The sequence below is a fragment of the Poecile atricapillus genome, chromosome 25, assembly GCF_030490865.1.
Source record: "Poecile atricapillus isolate bPoeAtr1 chromosome 25, bPoeAtr1.hap1, whole genome shotgun sequence".
NCBI lineage: Eukaryota > Metazoa > Chordata > Aves > Passeriformes > Paridae > Poecile > Poecile atricapillus.
Window position 1 is genome coordinate 6,850,582 of NC_081273.1, and position 15,331 is coordinate 6,865,912.

Below are 15,331 nucleotides of genomic sequence, written 5' to 3' on the forward strand. Positions count from 1 at the left end.
CAGGCGAGAAGCCCTTCGAGTGCAAGCTGTGCCACCAGCGCTCCCGGGACTACTCGGCCATGATCAAACACCTTCGGACCCACAATGGCGCTTCCCCCTACCAGTGCACCATCTGCCTGGAGTACTGCCCCAGCCTCTCCGCCATGCAGAAGCACATGAAGGGCCACAAACCAGAGGAGATCCCCACCGACTGGCGGATAGAGAAGACCTATCTCTACCTCTGCTACGTCTAAGGGAGGAGGCAGAGGGGCAGCAGGGCCAAGTGGCAGATGACTGGGCAAAAAAATCCCACCAAACCCGCAGCATCCATGGCCTTGTTTGTTTTCAGTTCTCATTCGTTTCTTCTCGCCGGAAGGATCCTGCAGCTCATGCCGGAGCAGGGGGTGCACCAGCCCCTTCCCCAGCCCCATCCACACTGCTGTCCCAGCTGCTCATGCGCCTGCTGCCCTTTCACCCTTGCTGCAGGGCAGATTTCACCCTTTGCAGCCCCCAGCCAGGCTCTCTGTCACCCTTGGCATTGGCCACTGGTGCTGCTGGGAAGACCATGTAGGAAAGAGGCGCTTCCCTGAAAGTGTGTGTACAGCTAGTGCTCTGGGAAGGCTTTAATTCCTGGTGTCCTCTGTCACTGTGTAGACCTGGCCATGGATGCCCTGCAGAGGACCCGAGCTCCCCTGTGGGGCTTGGGCCCTATTCTGGCAGGTTCTCATGCTCCCAGGCTGCATCATCACAGGCAGGACAGGACAGTGCCCTGTGAGCCACAAGTGCTTTGCCAAGAGCATCCTGAGGGCATCCTGGCCAGAGGAGGTGTTTGGGACAGGGAGCCAGCTGTGAGCCAGGCTGCCTTGAGGTGCTGCCTGGTGTCCAGGTGGGCTCAGGGGGCACAGGAGCTGCTGCTCTCCCCATGACCAAAGACCTCTCTATGCATTTCTCCCTCCTTCCCTGCCTTCCTGAGGCAAGGGTGAAGCCCCCCGTGGGGAGATGCAGTTGGTTTGGTGATGTGCAGTCAGTGCCAGCATTGGAGCTGTTAGTGTGTGGCATCACTCCGAATGCAGGGATCCTCTTTACTTCTGCTGATTTGGGGCACCTGGAAGGTGCCAATGTGGGTTTTTTGCCCAGCCCTCAGCCGCAGGAGCCCACAAGTAAGGGGTGCCCAGTGGCAGGCGGCTTTGCTCGCCGCTTTTTTTGCTTTTTGTTTGGGTTTTTTTGAACTTTCTTTTGGAATATTTCCGCGTTTAGCACATTTTACTTGAAATTACCTCGTTTTTTTGTGACCTCATGAGCTTTTATTGATTTGGGAGGGACAGGGGGTGGCATGGCTGGGGTGCACCAGCCACGTGCCCAGCATTGGTGGTGGAGAGGTGGTGGGACAGTGGTGTCCCTGCCAGCCTCCTGTTGTGCATTATCCTTACCAAAACTGGTATTTTTTGCCTGGCCCCATGGGGCTGGGGGTGTTTGTTCTGAAGCTACCTCTTGTGTTTGTTTCTGTTGTGTTTCTCCTGCGCAGCCGCGGGTTTGGTGGTTCCATCCCGTGGCTCTTTTTTTGTCATTTTGCTGCGTTTGGGTGAAAGGGGGGGGAAAGGGGCTGGGGAGGGGGGGGGAACAGTGTCTGGATACAGTTTGGAGGGACACTGATGGCCCCTCTGGGTTTGGGGTGCTCTTCCCACCTCTCCTGGTGCCAAGCAGGGATACGGCTGTGGGAGCAGCATCCTCCCTCGCGCCCCAGTCCGGCTTTGCACGTGTGTGTGCCTCTGCGCATGGGAGCGTTGCTGCTCTGCGCAGGGTGGACACCGCTGCTGTACAATCTGGGATGTGACTGTGGAGAACGGCTCGTTTAATTGTTGTGCCTAAGAAAAAAACAGAAAAACATTAAAAAAAGAAAACAGTTCTTTCACACAGAAAGTTGCTGCAATTTTTGGCGTGTGCACGGCAGGTCCCCGTGGTGTCCTGGCACTGCCAGACACGGGTGCCACGGAGCACGTGGCCGAGCTCATGTGGCTTTTTTTTTTTTTTTTGCTTTAACCTCCCCTTCCATCTCACCATCCCTCTCCCTCAGAGACACAGCCCCCACTGCAACAGTGTTGGGGTCAGCGTTGGAGTGATGCTGCTGTATCCCGGGCGCGCGTCCCCGCACTGTTGGCTGTGGCGCAGCCCCGCCACCCCTCCATATATATATATATAAGTATATATATGTGTATCATAGCAGTGAGGACCAAGCGCCGCACGGGGCCCCGTGGTCCCGGGCTCCCTCTCCCCTGGCTTGTTGTCAGTGTTGTGAGCGCCCGCCTGCCCGTCCCGTTGCTCTGTGTTGCCGCTCGTGGTTCGGGTCCGTCGCTGTCCTCGTTCCGTCTACCTCAGCACCTCTCTGAGCCCGGGCGCAGAAGGTGCCCAAGTTCCCCTTTGGTTTTCTCAGAGTATCTATCGGCTCCTATTTTTTGTACGACTTTTCCTGTCTCACCGTTTGCTCCCCTGCGGTTCTGCTTGCGAGTCCTCTTTCTGTCCTCTAGCCACAGATGCCGTTAGCTAAAAGTTTCCTGAAAAATAAAGAAAAAGAAAAAAAAAAAAAACCCAGTTGTGGTGTCTCCTAGTTGCAGCTCTCTGCATCTGCCTTCGTTCTGTGTAGATTCAGATGCATTTCTTTGTAAGACTTCAGTGTTTCTGACAGAGGAAAAAAAAAAAGACAAAAAAAAAAAAAGAAGAATATACTGCTGCAGGTTTTTTTCTCTCCATGTGTCACTAAGTGAAGTTCGTGCCTTCTATAGCAAAGAGAATATTTTTTACATCCTACTAACGGTAGATTTTTTTGTAGTGAACATTTTTTGTATTTTTATTTATAAGTCTCATAAGGAAAATAGCAATGTTCAGTTGTATACCTTGAATCTGCAGTTAGAAAACAAAAAAACAACCAATAAAGTTAATTCTGTTGTCTCAGCCTGCTGTCTCCCATTCCTGTGCCAGTCAAGAGGAGGAGGAGGAAGAGGAGGAGGTGGAGGAAGGATGCACCAGCTTGGGGTGAGCCGAGTGGTGAGTTTGGGGGTGCCTACTTTGAGGGAGAAGTTGAGGAGGTCCTATCCCTAAACCAAGCCCAGGGGGCGGGGGGGTCTCCCTGAAATGTCAGTGTTCCCATGGGCAGGGAGCATCCACAGCACACTGCCCGTGCTGCCGCCTGCCCATGTGGCTCACCAGGGAGCAGAGCAAGTTTGCCTCAATGAAAGTGAACTCGTTCATTTAAACCTGCCTGCAGAGCCGTCCGGCCCCCCGCTGTGTTAATTATCCTGTAGTTCCCGACTGATTGCTGTACACTAAGCTTAAGCCCTCCTTTATTTATTTACTGACTACATTAACGGCAGCGCCTGCTCTCCTTTTGTGCTGTGGCAAAGCGCACAGCACCGCAGGCTGCAGCTGGGCCAAGCGGGTGCTGCCAGCACCACCCAGCCGTGCCTGTGCCCAACGCGTGCCCACCGCCCGCCTTGGCCTCGTGTTAGACATTTGTTACAGCACAGCTGGAGTCGCCAAGTGCAGAGCAGCGTTTCGTTTTTCCCAGGGGTGGATGGCATGTGCCAGTGTCAAGGCCAGGCTCATGCCCTGCCCCAGTATTTCCCAGCAGGTTTGAGGGGCTGTGTCCATTCCAAGGTCCTGATGGTAGTCCTGCCTCCCCCAGTCTCCCCAGCACAGCCTCCCAGGAAGGCTTTGGGCAAGTAGTGGGGAACTTTGATCCAGGTTCAGGCAAGCAGAGGTGGTCCTGCTGTGAGCAACCTGCGGGCTGCAGCACCCCGGGAAAAGGGGGGCAAAGCCCCTCTCCAGCGTTCAGCCTGGCACAAAGGCGTTGTTATAATAACGGGGAAATCGCGGTAGGACCGGGCCTTTGTGTGCACGCTCGCACAGCAGCTGGGAGCGATTATGCCGCAACAATGTTCTGTTCCATCAACATTATGTCCTCATTAAACCTTTATTAGGAGATTAGATTCAGATTTATTGATTTTTTTTTATTTTTTTTTTAAGAGGAAAATCCAGGCTTCTCTCAGATGCCTGGAACTTTTTCCCACATGCAGCACTTCCCAAAGTAGCAAGAGGGCAAAGGGAGAATCTATCTTTCCTCCAGCATGGGCAGCCTGTCCTTCCAGGGAAAAGAACTGCTGAGGTGCTTGAGGGGGTTAGGTTGGGTGCACAATGGCTTCCTAGCACAGGGAGGACAAGGATAAGGACCAAAACATTCCATGGGATACAGCAGCACAGGTGAGCATCTTGCAGTGCAGCCCTGGGGGACATCGCGGTGGCGGTGGGTGAGACAGGGATGGCAAGGCTGGCTCAGGAGTCTTGCTGCCCAGTACCCTCATCAAACACATGGGTTGGGTGGCATCGCACACCCGGGTCAATGGCCCCATTGGATTTGTCTGTTGGAGCGTTTGATGTTACATGAAGGCAGCTCATTCCAGAGGGTGTTAATTGCCCGCTGCACTGATCAGGTCTGTAGCACCATCGATCTCAGCAGGATCAATGGGCTGATTTAGTGTCTCACGAACTCTTTAACTGGACACCTCATCAATAGGCAGCCACTTACAGACCATCAGCGCATTAGTGCGGGCCAGCACTGGCAGGAGCCCACTCCACCCATCCTCAGGCCGTCACTCAGAGGTAAGTTTTCCTGCAGGTGATGGCTCTGGGATGGTGAGTGGGAGTCTTGCTCTGGGGCTGGTGGGTTTGAGGGCAAATGTTTGAGATCCAGGTGGTGTCGACCCACCTGTCCTCCATCACAGGCCCATATGTAAAGATGCTCCTAGAGCATGGGATGGGCTCTTATGGCATCTGTAGCACTTTCCTCTCCTCTTCGCTTTGTGCTTCTGTCCTGGCGGGGGCAGATGGACAGCGAGAGCTGGGCACCTACTGCAGGTGTGATGGCAGCCCTGCCCCGCGCATCTCTGCGGGTACCGTGCTCACCGGATCAGTCCCGGTGACATCCCGTCTGGCCGCGGCCGGACACTGCATCTCTCCCACTTTGCTAAAACTCCTGAGCACAAGCGTGGTAGGGATCTGCTGGGCAGGTGTGCAGGGGGCCGGGGTAGGGAATAAAGGCAGCAGGCGGGGTGAGGGGCAGGGGAGCCGAGGACAGCGATCCCCCTGGGGCGCTGGGGATCCCCCGGCGCCGGGAGGCGGCCGGGCCGGGCGGAGGGGCCGCTGTCCGCGGTGCTGAAGCCGCGGCCGTGGCCGGGCCGAGCTGTGGGCTCTCCCGGGGTTGGCAGGGGAAGCGTGGAGAGAGGTTTGGGCAGGGTCATGGGGTCCGGGGGGCTCCTGCTCAGCTCCGCCTTCCCGCTGCGGAGCTGAGGGACGTGAGGGATGCGCCCGTCTGGGTGGACAGACACTGGCGAATCCCAGAGCCAGGGAGAAGCCGCCAGAGCGAGGTCCCCCGTCTCCCGCCCTGAATAATGGGCACTGCTCAGGCATCCCTCCACACCGACCAGAGGGTGCCCAGAGTGATGCTGTAAGCCAGGACGGCTGCCAAGTACACCCGGAACAGCAGGACATCCAACACGTAGCCCACTTGCAGCCACTCACGGGCGACATCACGGAATTCCTCCCGTTTTTCCAGGAGCTGGCGGATAGCCGTGGTCTCGTGCAGGACCTCCTGCAGCGCTCCCGAGCCCTCTGGCCGGCCACTAAAGGCCAGTGCAGACCTCGTGCCCCCCAGTGCCCCGCACTCCCGGGGGTCCTCACAGACATAGGGAGTCGGCTTGGCTGAGAGATCAAGAGAAGCAAATGTGAAAAACCTGCTTAGATGGGGAACTGGGATTTGTGAGGGTGAACTAGGCACCCAGTCCACCATACAAAGAATTGTTATGTAAGTGTAGGAACATCTAGACTCCTTCAGCTCCCACAGACCCTCTCTGTGCAACTCTTACCTGTGCTGTCATTGTTCTCCACCTGCCTGGAAGTGTCCAAGCTTTGCGTCCTGCTTTGGCTGAATGTCTTCCTGTCCCGGATACAGAGCAGGATGGTGGCTCTTTCCAGCAGCAGGTGTTTCACCCACTCAGGGACGTGGGGTTGCAGGTCTTGCTTGTGCACCAGGCGCACAATCAGGATGGTCTCTGTCAGGCTGATGACGAGCAGTGCCATGCACACCACAAAGTAGATGCCTGCAGAGACATCAGTGAGGTGAGTGACCTGCAAAAGCTCGTGCCCAGAGCACGGGCCCAAGCAAATCCTTCCTACTCAAATCTCAGGGCCCTGTGGTCTCTGCCCATGACTGCCATGGCAGAATCACCATACCTATCAACGGGGTGCCGACAGCAGTAGCTGGCAATGTGTCCGATACAATAATGAGGAAAACCGAGTAGCCCAGCAGGAGAGTGATCTTGAAAGAGACCCTCTCACCACTGTGGGGAGGTAGGTAGAAGCCCACAATGTCCATAACCATCAGGAATATGCTGGGGAGCAGCAGGCTGACGGTGTAGAAGAGGGGGCGTCTCCGGATGACTACCTGCAGGACAGAGACAGACAAGGGTGAAGGGTTGAAACGATGCCTTCAGCTGGTGTGGCTCTTTGCCAAGGCAGGTGAGGATGATGGGGGCACTAAGGTGAGCCAGAGGAGGGGCTCACTAGCGGGAGCCTCCCACCTGCAGGCAGGAGCTGCAGCACAGAGCAGAGACAGGGATGGGGCAAGTCCCTTCCCTCGAGCCACATCCCCAAGAAACACGGTGGCCAAAGGCTCTTACATAGAACTTCATTTCAGCATAGCTGTCACTGCTCTTGACACTGAACTCCTGGAAGTGGCTGAGGACGTAGAGCAGCTCCCACTCGCCCTGGTTCATGAAGACACTTCGGTCGAACTTGACGAGCTCTGGCTGACGCCACAGCGAGAGGTTGATATCACGAACTGGGGGGCAGAGGAGAGGTGAGAACCAGGGGTACCCTGCCCAAAGCCCGGCAGCTGTCGGCGCCTCCACACCAGGCTGCGTGCCTGCCCTCCCTGCACGCTTCCCCGATCCGCTGGGGCCATCTAGAGGGACGAGCTGCCCTCTGCACGGAGCTCCGGCCCAGCAGAGGTCCTGCCCGCTCCCCCGAGCCCCCTCCCCACGGGCGTCCCGCCACTCACTGTGGTGCAGCCAGCTGGTGAAGGTGAGAGAGCAGTTCTGGACGTCGAAGGGGAAGTTGTAGATGTCCAGGCTGCAGGCAGTCATCACCTGGATGGGTTTGAGGTTCTGCACCTCCCCGTGATGGCTGACGTAAACGTAGGGAACATGTGGGGACTTTCCAACATCCACACTGAGGGACATGAGGGACAGAGATGTGGGCTGGAGAGAACTCTGGGCAGGGGTTCCTTCTGCCAGGTGGCATTTCAGGGGGGAACTGCCCGAGAGCCAGGGATTTTCCCCCTGTTCTGCTTTTCTGGCAACACCCTTGCAGGCATTTCTGCCTCACATCACCTCTGCACTGCCCCGACTGCTGCCTTCTCCCAGCCTGAGAAGTGTCTATGTCATTGTCCCAGAGCCCTCTGGAGGCACTGGGAACACCTTAAATCCCCACAGAGTGGGAAGGACACCAGAGAGCTCCATGGAAAGGGCCAGCAGCTCTGCAGCTGCCCTTGCATTGTACTGTCTTCACAAAGCCTTTCCCCTGATATCTGGATCTCACCCCCAGCACAGTGAGGGTAATTACTGACGGTTGTGGTTAGCCAGCATTGGAAATGGCCCAGCTGCTGAGCCAATCCCCATCTGCAGCTCCCCGATGTGGGGAGGCTGCCAGCTCTGTGCCAGGAATACAAAGCATGGGACAGTACGTGACCATGGTAGGTGAGGGAGTCCCAGTCCCGGTCTATCTCCCTTGAGACTTTAGCTGCACTCACAACTCGTTGATGAGGATGTCGGGCACCCAGATGCTCTCTACGGGGAGGGAGATCTGCGTCAGGTTGTCGAAGCGAGCTGGGTCCCACTTGAGGAACTCGTCTGTCCAGTGCTGGGGACAATGGAGAGGGGACTCGGTGGGTGAAGTCCTTCCACTCTGCCAGCACACAGACCCCAGGCTAGCAGCAAGCAAGCTCCCCATGGGAGGGAGGAAAGACTTATCCTTCAGCTTGCACAACACCCAACAGTGCAGAACAGGGAGTGTGAAAGCTGAGCCTTAAAGTTCATGCGCTACAGAGGTTTTGCCAGCCCCCAGAACGTGCTTCCCCTCTCACTGCTCTCCTTCAGGACTGCACACTTCTCTCACAGGAAAACATGGGGGTTTGGGGGTGCTTGACCCCTAGGGGGGCCAGCAAGGAAGAGGCAAGGTTTCATGGCTACTCACCTGCCTGTACCAGATGTAGGTGGTCAGCACCTGGTTCTTCTCATCCTGTAGGAGGATGAGGATGGGGTCAGAACAGGGGCATTGACAGTCGGGAAGATGGGCAGAGCATGCTGGGAGGATGTTGCAGGCCAGGTACCATTCCCCTCCCTGCGGACACACACGGAATGGGAGCAGAGGACTCACCACACTGAGGATGGCATAGACCATGAGGTCGATGGCCACGTTAGTGGTCGTTCGCCAGTCCCGCACAGGCCGGGTGCCTTTCTGGTAGTGGGCCAGGAGATATTGGGCCAGGCGTTGCAGGGCGGGCTCGGAGGGCTCTGGCATCCATCCCCCACGCTGGGTACCTGCTCAGCAGAGGGAGAAAGGGAGGGAATGATGGAGGCTGCTCGCACTGGGGCAGCGGCTGCCATCACCCTGGGGTGTGCCATGTGCTGCAGGATGCTGCCAGCTGCCTGCTCTCACTTACCAGTTGGGGTTTCCCATCCAACCTAAATAGGACCATCCTGATGGAGAACAAGCCTGGACACCAGAACTATCACCTAATATGTTACTGACATCCTGTGCTGTGCAGGTTGTCAGCGCTGTGATCTTCCCCAGCCTCAGAGGGCACAGCTGCCAGCCCTCACCTCTCTGGACAAGTGCCAGGTCAGCAGCAGCAGGGAGCCACAAGGGACACACTGCCCCTGGGTAAGTTTCATGCCATGCACTCCCTACAGGGGCATTTCTTTGCTCAGCAGGTGGAGGTGATGAAGGCTGGAGATTAACCAGGATTCATTTATTAGGTATCTTGGTGTTTGCTTCCTGTGAAAACACTCCCTTCACTGGTGCCAGCAGCATCAACCAAGGGCAAATTGCTTTCAGCACCGTGTCCTCACTGCCAGGCAGCTGGAACACCACAGCTGGGCCAGGACAGCATTGCTACGCTTGTGGCTGTGCTCTGCAGCACACCCAGCCTCAGAGTCCGATTCCAACATAATGGAAGAGACTAATTGGAATAGATCTATGGGAACTTGGGAAAAGCTGCTGGAAGGGAATTTTAATCTGTATTATAAGGTAAAAAAATAAAAAGCAGCAGCCTCAGCCCCTCTGACATTGCTCATGAGTGGTAATACTGGGGAGCCAGCCAGGTGCATGATGCTTGCCCAGGCAGGCATGAACTAACAGAGGCAGTGAGATGGGGGAGAGGCAACAATTAGGGTGAGGGAAGGAAATACAGGGGCTGCCATCACCACGGCTTGGGCCAAGTGGCCTTTCCGGCTGCAGCTGGTGGCAGCTGGCTCACGCTTGCGCTCCTCCTTGCTCCTTCTTCTCCTCACATCCACGCCACCCATATCTGCATCAGGATGCTTTGGCAGCAGGGAAATGGCTTTGCAGAGGGAGGACTGGGCTGGGTTCACCTCAGATGCTTTTTGGTTGTGCCGACAACTCACCTCATGCAATTCAGGACAACCCTGGCACAGCCCTAACACAGGGGGATCTGTCTGCACAGCCCTTCCTGACTCCTGGTCAGCATTGCTAGGGTGAGAGTATCACTGTTCCCGCTCCTTTTCTGCCACCTGTGATGTGCTAATGGTGGGAGAAGGTTTGGGAGTTGGGTGACAGGAGCTACATGACCTATCCAGACATTTGAGTCACTAGCCCGCTGAACACTTCCAGCTGGGCTGGTGCAAAGCAGCTCAAGGATTTTTGTGCTATTTCCCAGGAATGTTAGAAGAGAAAATAATAATGAAATAACAAGGAAATATGTTGGCCATCAATTTTGCACTGCGCAGAGTTGCAGTTACAAACGACAGGCACAGCATCGTGCCAAAACCCAGCTCTAGGTTATGAGGGACTAAACATTATATTGGAGAAAGCCCTTCATCGGGCAGGGGGCTCAGGCAGCATCTCTCAGGCAGTGGAGCGCTGGCAGGAGACCCCCATGTCTTTCTCTGTCCTCAGGGCTGGCTCTTGGCACAGCTCGAGCACCTCAAGATCCTGAAGTTATGAACCCACAGAGCAGAGCTGGGTTCTAAGGCTACTTTGCCTTTCTGCCGATGTTACCCGGGCAGGATGCGCCTCCAGGCTCTACACCGGAGCTCTCCCAGGTATGTCACTTCCGAATGGGGAATGAAGGTTTCCCTGAAGAGCAGCCTTTGCCTGCCACGCAGCATGGCTCAGGTTCTAGGAAGGTGCTGTTCCGTGCCAGGAGCACCCCGCTCTGCCTCAGCTCCCCAGCCCTGCCCGTGGGTCCCTCACCTTACCTGGGCTCTGTAGCGTCGCGGCCAGCGGCAGCAGGGCCAGGAGCACCCCGAGAGCCGTGGGCACCATGGATCCGCCGGCTCGGCGGAGCACTGAGCGGAGCAGGGAGGCAGGCGGCACTTGTGTGGCTTTCCCCCCGCCGTCGGGTTTTTGAGAACGCCCAATTAATCTGGCGATCAGCCTCTCCCGCTGCATCAAGTTTCAGGCTGGGAGGATGCGAGTGGGGCCCACCCAGCTATCCCCCCACCCCCGCCCAGCTTCCAAAGAGCTTCCCCGTCCTCTGCCCGGGTGCCTGCTTGTGGCAAAGCGGGTTTCGGGGTACGAGCATCGTGCCCATGTGCAGTGGGGGGCACGATGGGGGCAGGGGGTCCTGCAGGTGCCAGGGCTGCTCCAGGAGATCCTCAGCAGCTGGAAAGACGGCAAAACCCTCTGAGAGGCAGGGGAGAGGAGGCTGTCCAGGGATGTGGTACTGACACAGGGTGGGTTCCCATCAGCAAGGGAGAGGGGAGCTCTGCACGTACCGGGCTCCCCTTCACACCCTGCGGCGGGTGGGTCTGTCCCACTGACAGCAGCTCTGACAGTCGCAGGCGGGGGCAGCATGTGCAGCCAGCCTTTGGCACCCCTGCCTGGGGCAGCAGCTTTCCCCCGACCCCTCCGATCTGCACACTGGGGTCCGTTTGCACCGCAGAAATTTACATTTGCTGTAAATTTCAGCAAACAAAGTGCTTCCTCCTGGTTTCGGTTTCCCAAAATATTTAAAGCCTTGGGGCAAACAAGACTAGAAGCAAAGCCTGGTCAGGTATTATCGAGAGTCAAAAGGCCCTCGGTGTCCACCCATGCGTGAGTGCCCTGCTCAGGATGCACATTCATCCCTCCATGTCACAGCATCATAGCCTTGGGCTGGGCAGTGACCCTCTGCCTGGCAGGGGAGCTTCCCCTCGACCCTAAGCCACTATAATCTTCTGTATTCCTGTATGTCTACACTGTGCTTGTGTGTGTTGCAGGTGTCTATGCCCCCACAAAGCTGCCAGGTGCTGGAAATCCTGGGGAAGCGGTGGGCAGGGACCAAAGCCTGCGGCAGTGGCGTAGAGCAAATTGCATCAGATGCCGGCATGGAGTCACTTAAACGAGATAAGAATTAGTGCGGGGCCCTGATGAACTCCCCCTTGGCTGCCAACAGCGGTGTCAGGAAGAGAGCGAGAGCAGAGCTGGGGCTAATTTGATTTCTCAGCTCCGTTAGTGGCTGGCAAGTCACCTCCCAGGGAGCGCCAGCAGCTCATAGCACTCTCCCCTTATTGAATCTGGGTAATGAAAATCACGGGCAGCGCCACCGTGGTGCTGGGGACTTTGCCCCGCTCTGCCCCCTCTCCTCCAGCCTCCTGCAGCTGCAGCCGGCAGGATGAGGCCAAGGGGGTGTGGGCTGCTCCACTGGAGCCTCTGCTGCAGCATCATTAACTCTGAATTTTCTCCCTTGGGTTTTACATCTTCATCTTAAAGAGATTTTAATGTAGTTCCTATCAGCCCTCCTGTTATTGGATATCTAATTAGCGTGATCTACTGTAGCCTCGTGTTCTGCGCGCACGCAGGGGGCTCTTGCGGGACACTTTGTGGGACGGCTGATATCAATCGGCAGCACCCAGATCAGATTTACTTTCCAAAATAGCATAATGGGATTTTATTAGCCCTGTAATCTGCTGCACGGTAATTGCTTTTCTGGGAATCGAAGTGCTCAGTGCCTGGGGCTTCCCACAGCTCAGCCCTGCGTCCTGTCCAGGCTCCGCTGCAGCCAGGCACGGCAGCATCTCTGCACCAGGATGGGTGGGCACCCAGGCCTTGCTCCTGGAGTAGCCACGCTGCAAGCAGGTTCCCTGGCTGGGCAAGCAGGTATTTAGCCCAGAGCAGAAATCTCAGAGGCTGGGGAGAGCACAGGGACACAAGCACAAGGTCCCCAACGTGTGATGGCAGAAGTGATGCTCTGCATTCCCTCCTCACCCCAATCTGACCTCATCACAAGTCCTGGGTGCTCAGCATCATGCACTATATTCCTTCAGCAGCTGCCACCCCATGCCATGGAACGTGCTGGGGGCTGTTGAGCTGTGGCAGGAGCATGGCTGGGCTCTGCACAGGTGGGGGTGTTGTAGCCAGGCTGGGGACCACAGTGGGAACAGGGAGGGAGGCCTCAATTGTGGTGCTTGCCGGTATAGAGTGGGCAGGAGAGGGAAACAGCTCTCCTTCAGGCTGCCAGTGCTCGCCTTTCAGAGCGCGTTTGGAGCGTCAAAAACAATAAAGCATCAGCAAGGAGCCCTGGCAGCACAGCTGCCTGATGGCCCCGGCCCCATCACGAGCCCGAGGCCGCCCATTACGGAGCCTCACACTCCCCGAATTGCATGTCTGCTATGATTTAACGCTGTGAGACATGAAATAAACACCACAGGCAGGGCTGCCGGCATGGGCACGACCGGGATCACAGCAGCCCCTGCTCCCATGGGACCCTGCACCAGGGACAGTGATCCTCTGGGATGCTTGGGCTTGCTTGCATTCTTTGGTCCCTGCAGAGGGCCAGGGGGACACACAGGATATCCCCTCTGGCACTCACCTTGTGCAGCTCCAAGACCAAAGCACACACCAAGTGGCGTGAACAGTTGCTCAGTGTGATGCCCTTGGTTAATTTAATTTAATTTAGGGAAGCTGCTAGCTTTGTCCCATGTGTGCAAACTTCATGGTCCTTGGAGAAGCCAAAAATTGCCCATTCCAGGTACCAAGCCTGTGCTCACCCCAGTGAAGGAGCCCTATGCTTTTACATCCCCCAGAGAAGAGATGGGAACACCTTCCTTTCAAGCCCTCTCTTTCATCAGACACCCTTCAGGTGCTTGCAGTATTCTACCATTGTCTCACTACCACTAAAGCCAGGTAGTAATAAGTATGGAAGGTATTTGGAGCCCATTGCTGTTAATGGAGGTCTGGCTGATACTGAGTGGGACAGCAGCAATGCGTCACAGGCTGAGCACCATCCAAGATCAGGCAAGAATTGCCTTGCTGAGAGCAGACCCAGCTGTTTTGTCTTTTCCTTTTTCCTTTTATTTTTGAAGGAGACCTGTGCTAGAGGCTCACTGGGCAGTGAGAGACAGTGGGCTCCAGAGCTGTTGTGACCATGTGCTGCCACCTTGGAAGAGTCCCCCTCCCCAAGGCAGGTTTGCAGCAGGGATTGTGCACGTGATGACCGCCTCGATGTAAAAGCCTTGTGCTTGAAAAAGTCTTGCAGAAAAGTCTTCTGCCTCTTGTTTCTGTTGAAATTCAATCCATGGAGGACTGTGGCAGTGCTGGAGAGATCAGACATGCTGTAGTGTGTGGAAACAGCCCTGGAGGGGACAGGGACAAGAGACAGTCCACTCAGGTTTGGGGGGCTTTTATGTTTTTCAAGCACTTATTGCTTCCTTTTGCTAAGTCAAGGCTGTATGGAAGGCTCTCAGGACGTGGGAGGAAAGGGCATGTCTGCTGCTTTCTTTGTCTGATGGTGTACAATCTCCCCCATAGTAAATTATCTTGGATGTAACAGTGCTGTGACTGCACTTAATGCTGCAAACAAATTGTTCTACACCCTAGTTAATTATCACAGCCTTAATCAGGCTGCTAAACATTAAACACAGCCTGGACAAACCTGGAGCTAAAAACACAGGTCTGAGTTTATCTTTGTGACAGGGACATTCAGATTTTTTATGGTTAATATTTTTTTTAAAGTGGGAAAATCCTGAGGACCCTTATCTGAGCAATGAAGTTTGGGTAGAGCACCATTCCCTCCGCAGTGCATGAGGGCCCCAGAATGAAAATCACAGTGCCCAGCACTACCTCCCCATCTCTCACTATTAATAGCCTGGCACGCTCCCAAAATGAGTGGAATTTCTTACTTTGTTGCAATTAAGCTTCACTGGTTGTCTTTTCCTTTGCACAGCAGGGAAATTGGCTGACACTGGCTTCCTCAGTTCTACCTTATCTACACTGCTACCTCCTCCCTCTTGCCTCCCGATTTTCTCATCTGGAGTACCTGTGAGAACCAGGGAACCGAGACAATCTCGGAACAGCCCACACTGAGGTCCCCACACCTCTTCCAATACAAAAGGTAAGGGACAGCCTGTGACTGCCCAGGACAAATCCAAGTGTGGGAGATGACCACCGAGCTGTGAAAGGGCATTTTAGCAGAAGAATTGGCAACCAGGGATTGGCAGTGGCACCGTCTGACCCTACTGTCCCCTTCCTCCTGCAGTGCTACAGCTCCGTGGCAAATGCCAATGCCATCAGTGTCACAGGAGCTCCAGTGCTCGGTGGGGACAAACCCAGGCTGGCGATTGCGACTGACACATCCCTGATGATGCAGGACAGTTTTTCACCAGTTTCTAGTTGAGCTTCGCTGGCTCGTCAGGTCGAGCCGGGTTGCCCAGGTGCCTGAGCCACATCTCATCCGCGGCGGTGGGGTCTGCACAGACACACCTGCATCCTGCACAGCCCCCGCCTGCCCCTCGCTGGGAGGGGCATTTCAGTCTCCATTTCGGTATCATTTTATTAAGAGAAAGATACAATCCGGGCTGTGCAGAGAACACGGAGCCCTTTGGCTCAGCAAATCTGAAAAATGCCTATTTCTTGATGATTTACCCAGGCCCTACAAAGCACGGGTTGGAGTGGAGCCGAACGCAGGTGCCGGCCCCTCTGTGTTTTGAGCCTTTTCCTCGAGGTTTTGCCCTGGGGCGCATCCAGCCCTGGAGCATCCCTGTCCCCTCGTGCATCCTCCGTTTGGCGTCCTGCTCGCATCTCC

At 55.8% G+C, this 15,331-nt stretch overlaps 2 protein-coding genes across 6 annotated transcripts in view; one reads left to right on the forward strand and one right to left on the reverse strand.

Moving 5' to 3' along the window:
• The window catches only part of ZBTB16 (zinc finger and BTB domain containing 16), a 54,298-nt gene extending 51,370 nt beyond the window's left edge, over positions 1 to 2,928 (forward strand). For all 5 annotated transcript variants that reach the window (XM_058857100.1, XM_058857096.1, XM_058857099.1 and 2 more), the window contains one exon: positions 4 to 2,928. In XM_058857100.1, coding sequence (XP_058713083.1) covers positions 4 to 233 — 230 coding nt within the window. In that variant the 3' untranslated portion in view covers positions 234 to 2,928. The remainder of the gene's footprint in view (positions 1 to 3) is intronic.
• On the reverse strand, positions 2,653 to 9,456 carry LOC131588317 (5-hydroxytryptamine receptor 3A-like). Its single transcript, XM_058857103.1, is given in 7 exon segments — positions 2,653 to 5,692; positions 5,875 to 6,219; positions 6,257 to 6,472; positions 6,708 to 7,257; positions 7,838 to 7,947; positions 8,281 to 8,325; positions 8,464 to 9,456. Coding segments are annotated over 7 exon segments (1,671 nt in total). The 5' UTR covers positions 8,608 to 9,456; the 3' UTR covers positions 2,653 to 5,431.
• Between the last annotated feature and the right edge of the window lie 5,875 nt (positions 9,457 to 15,331).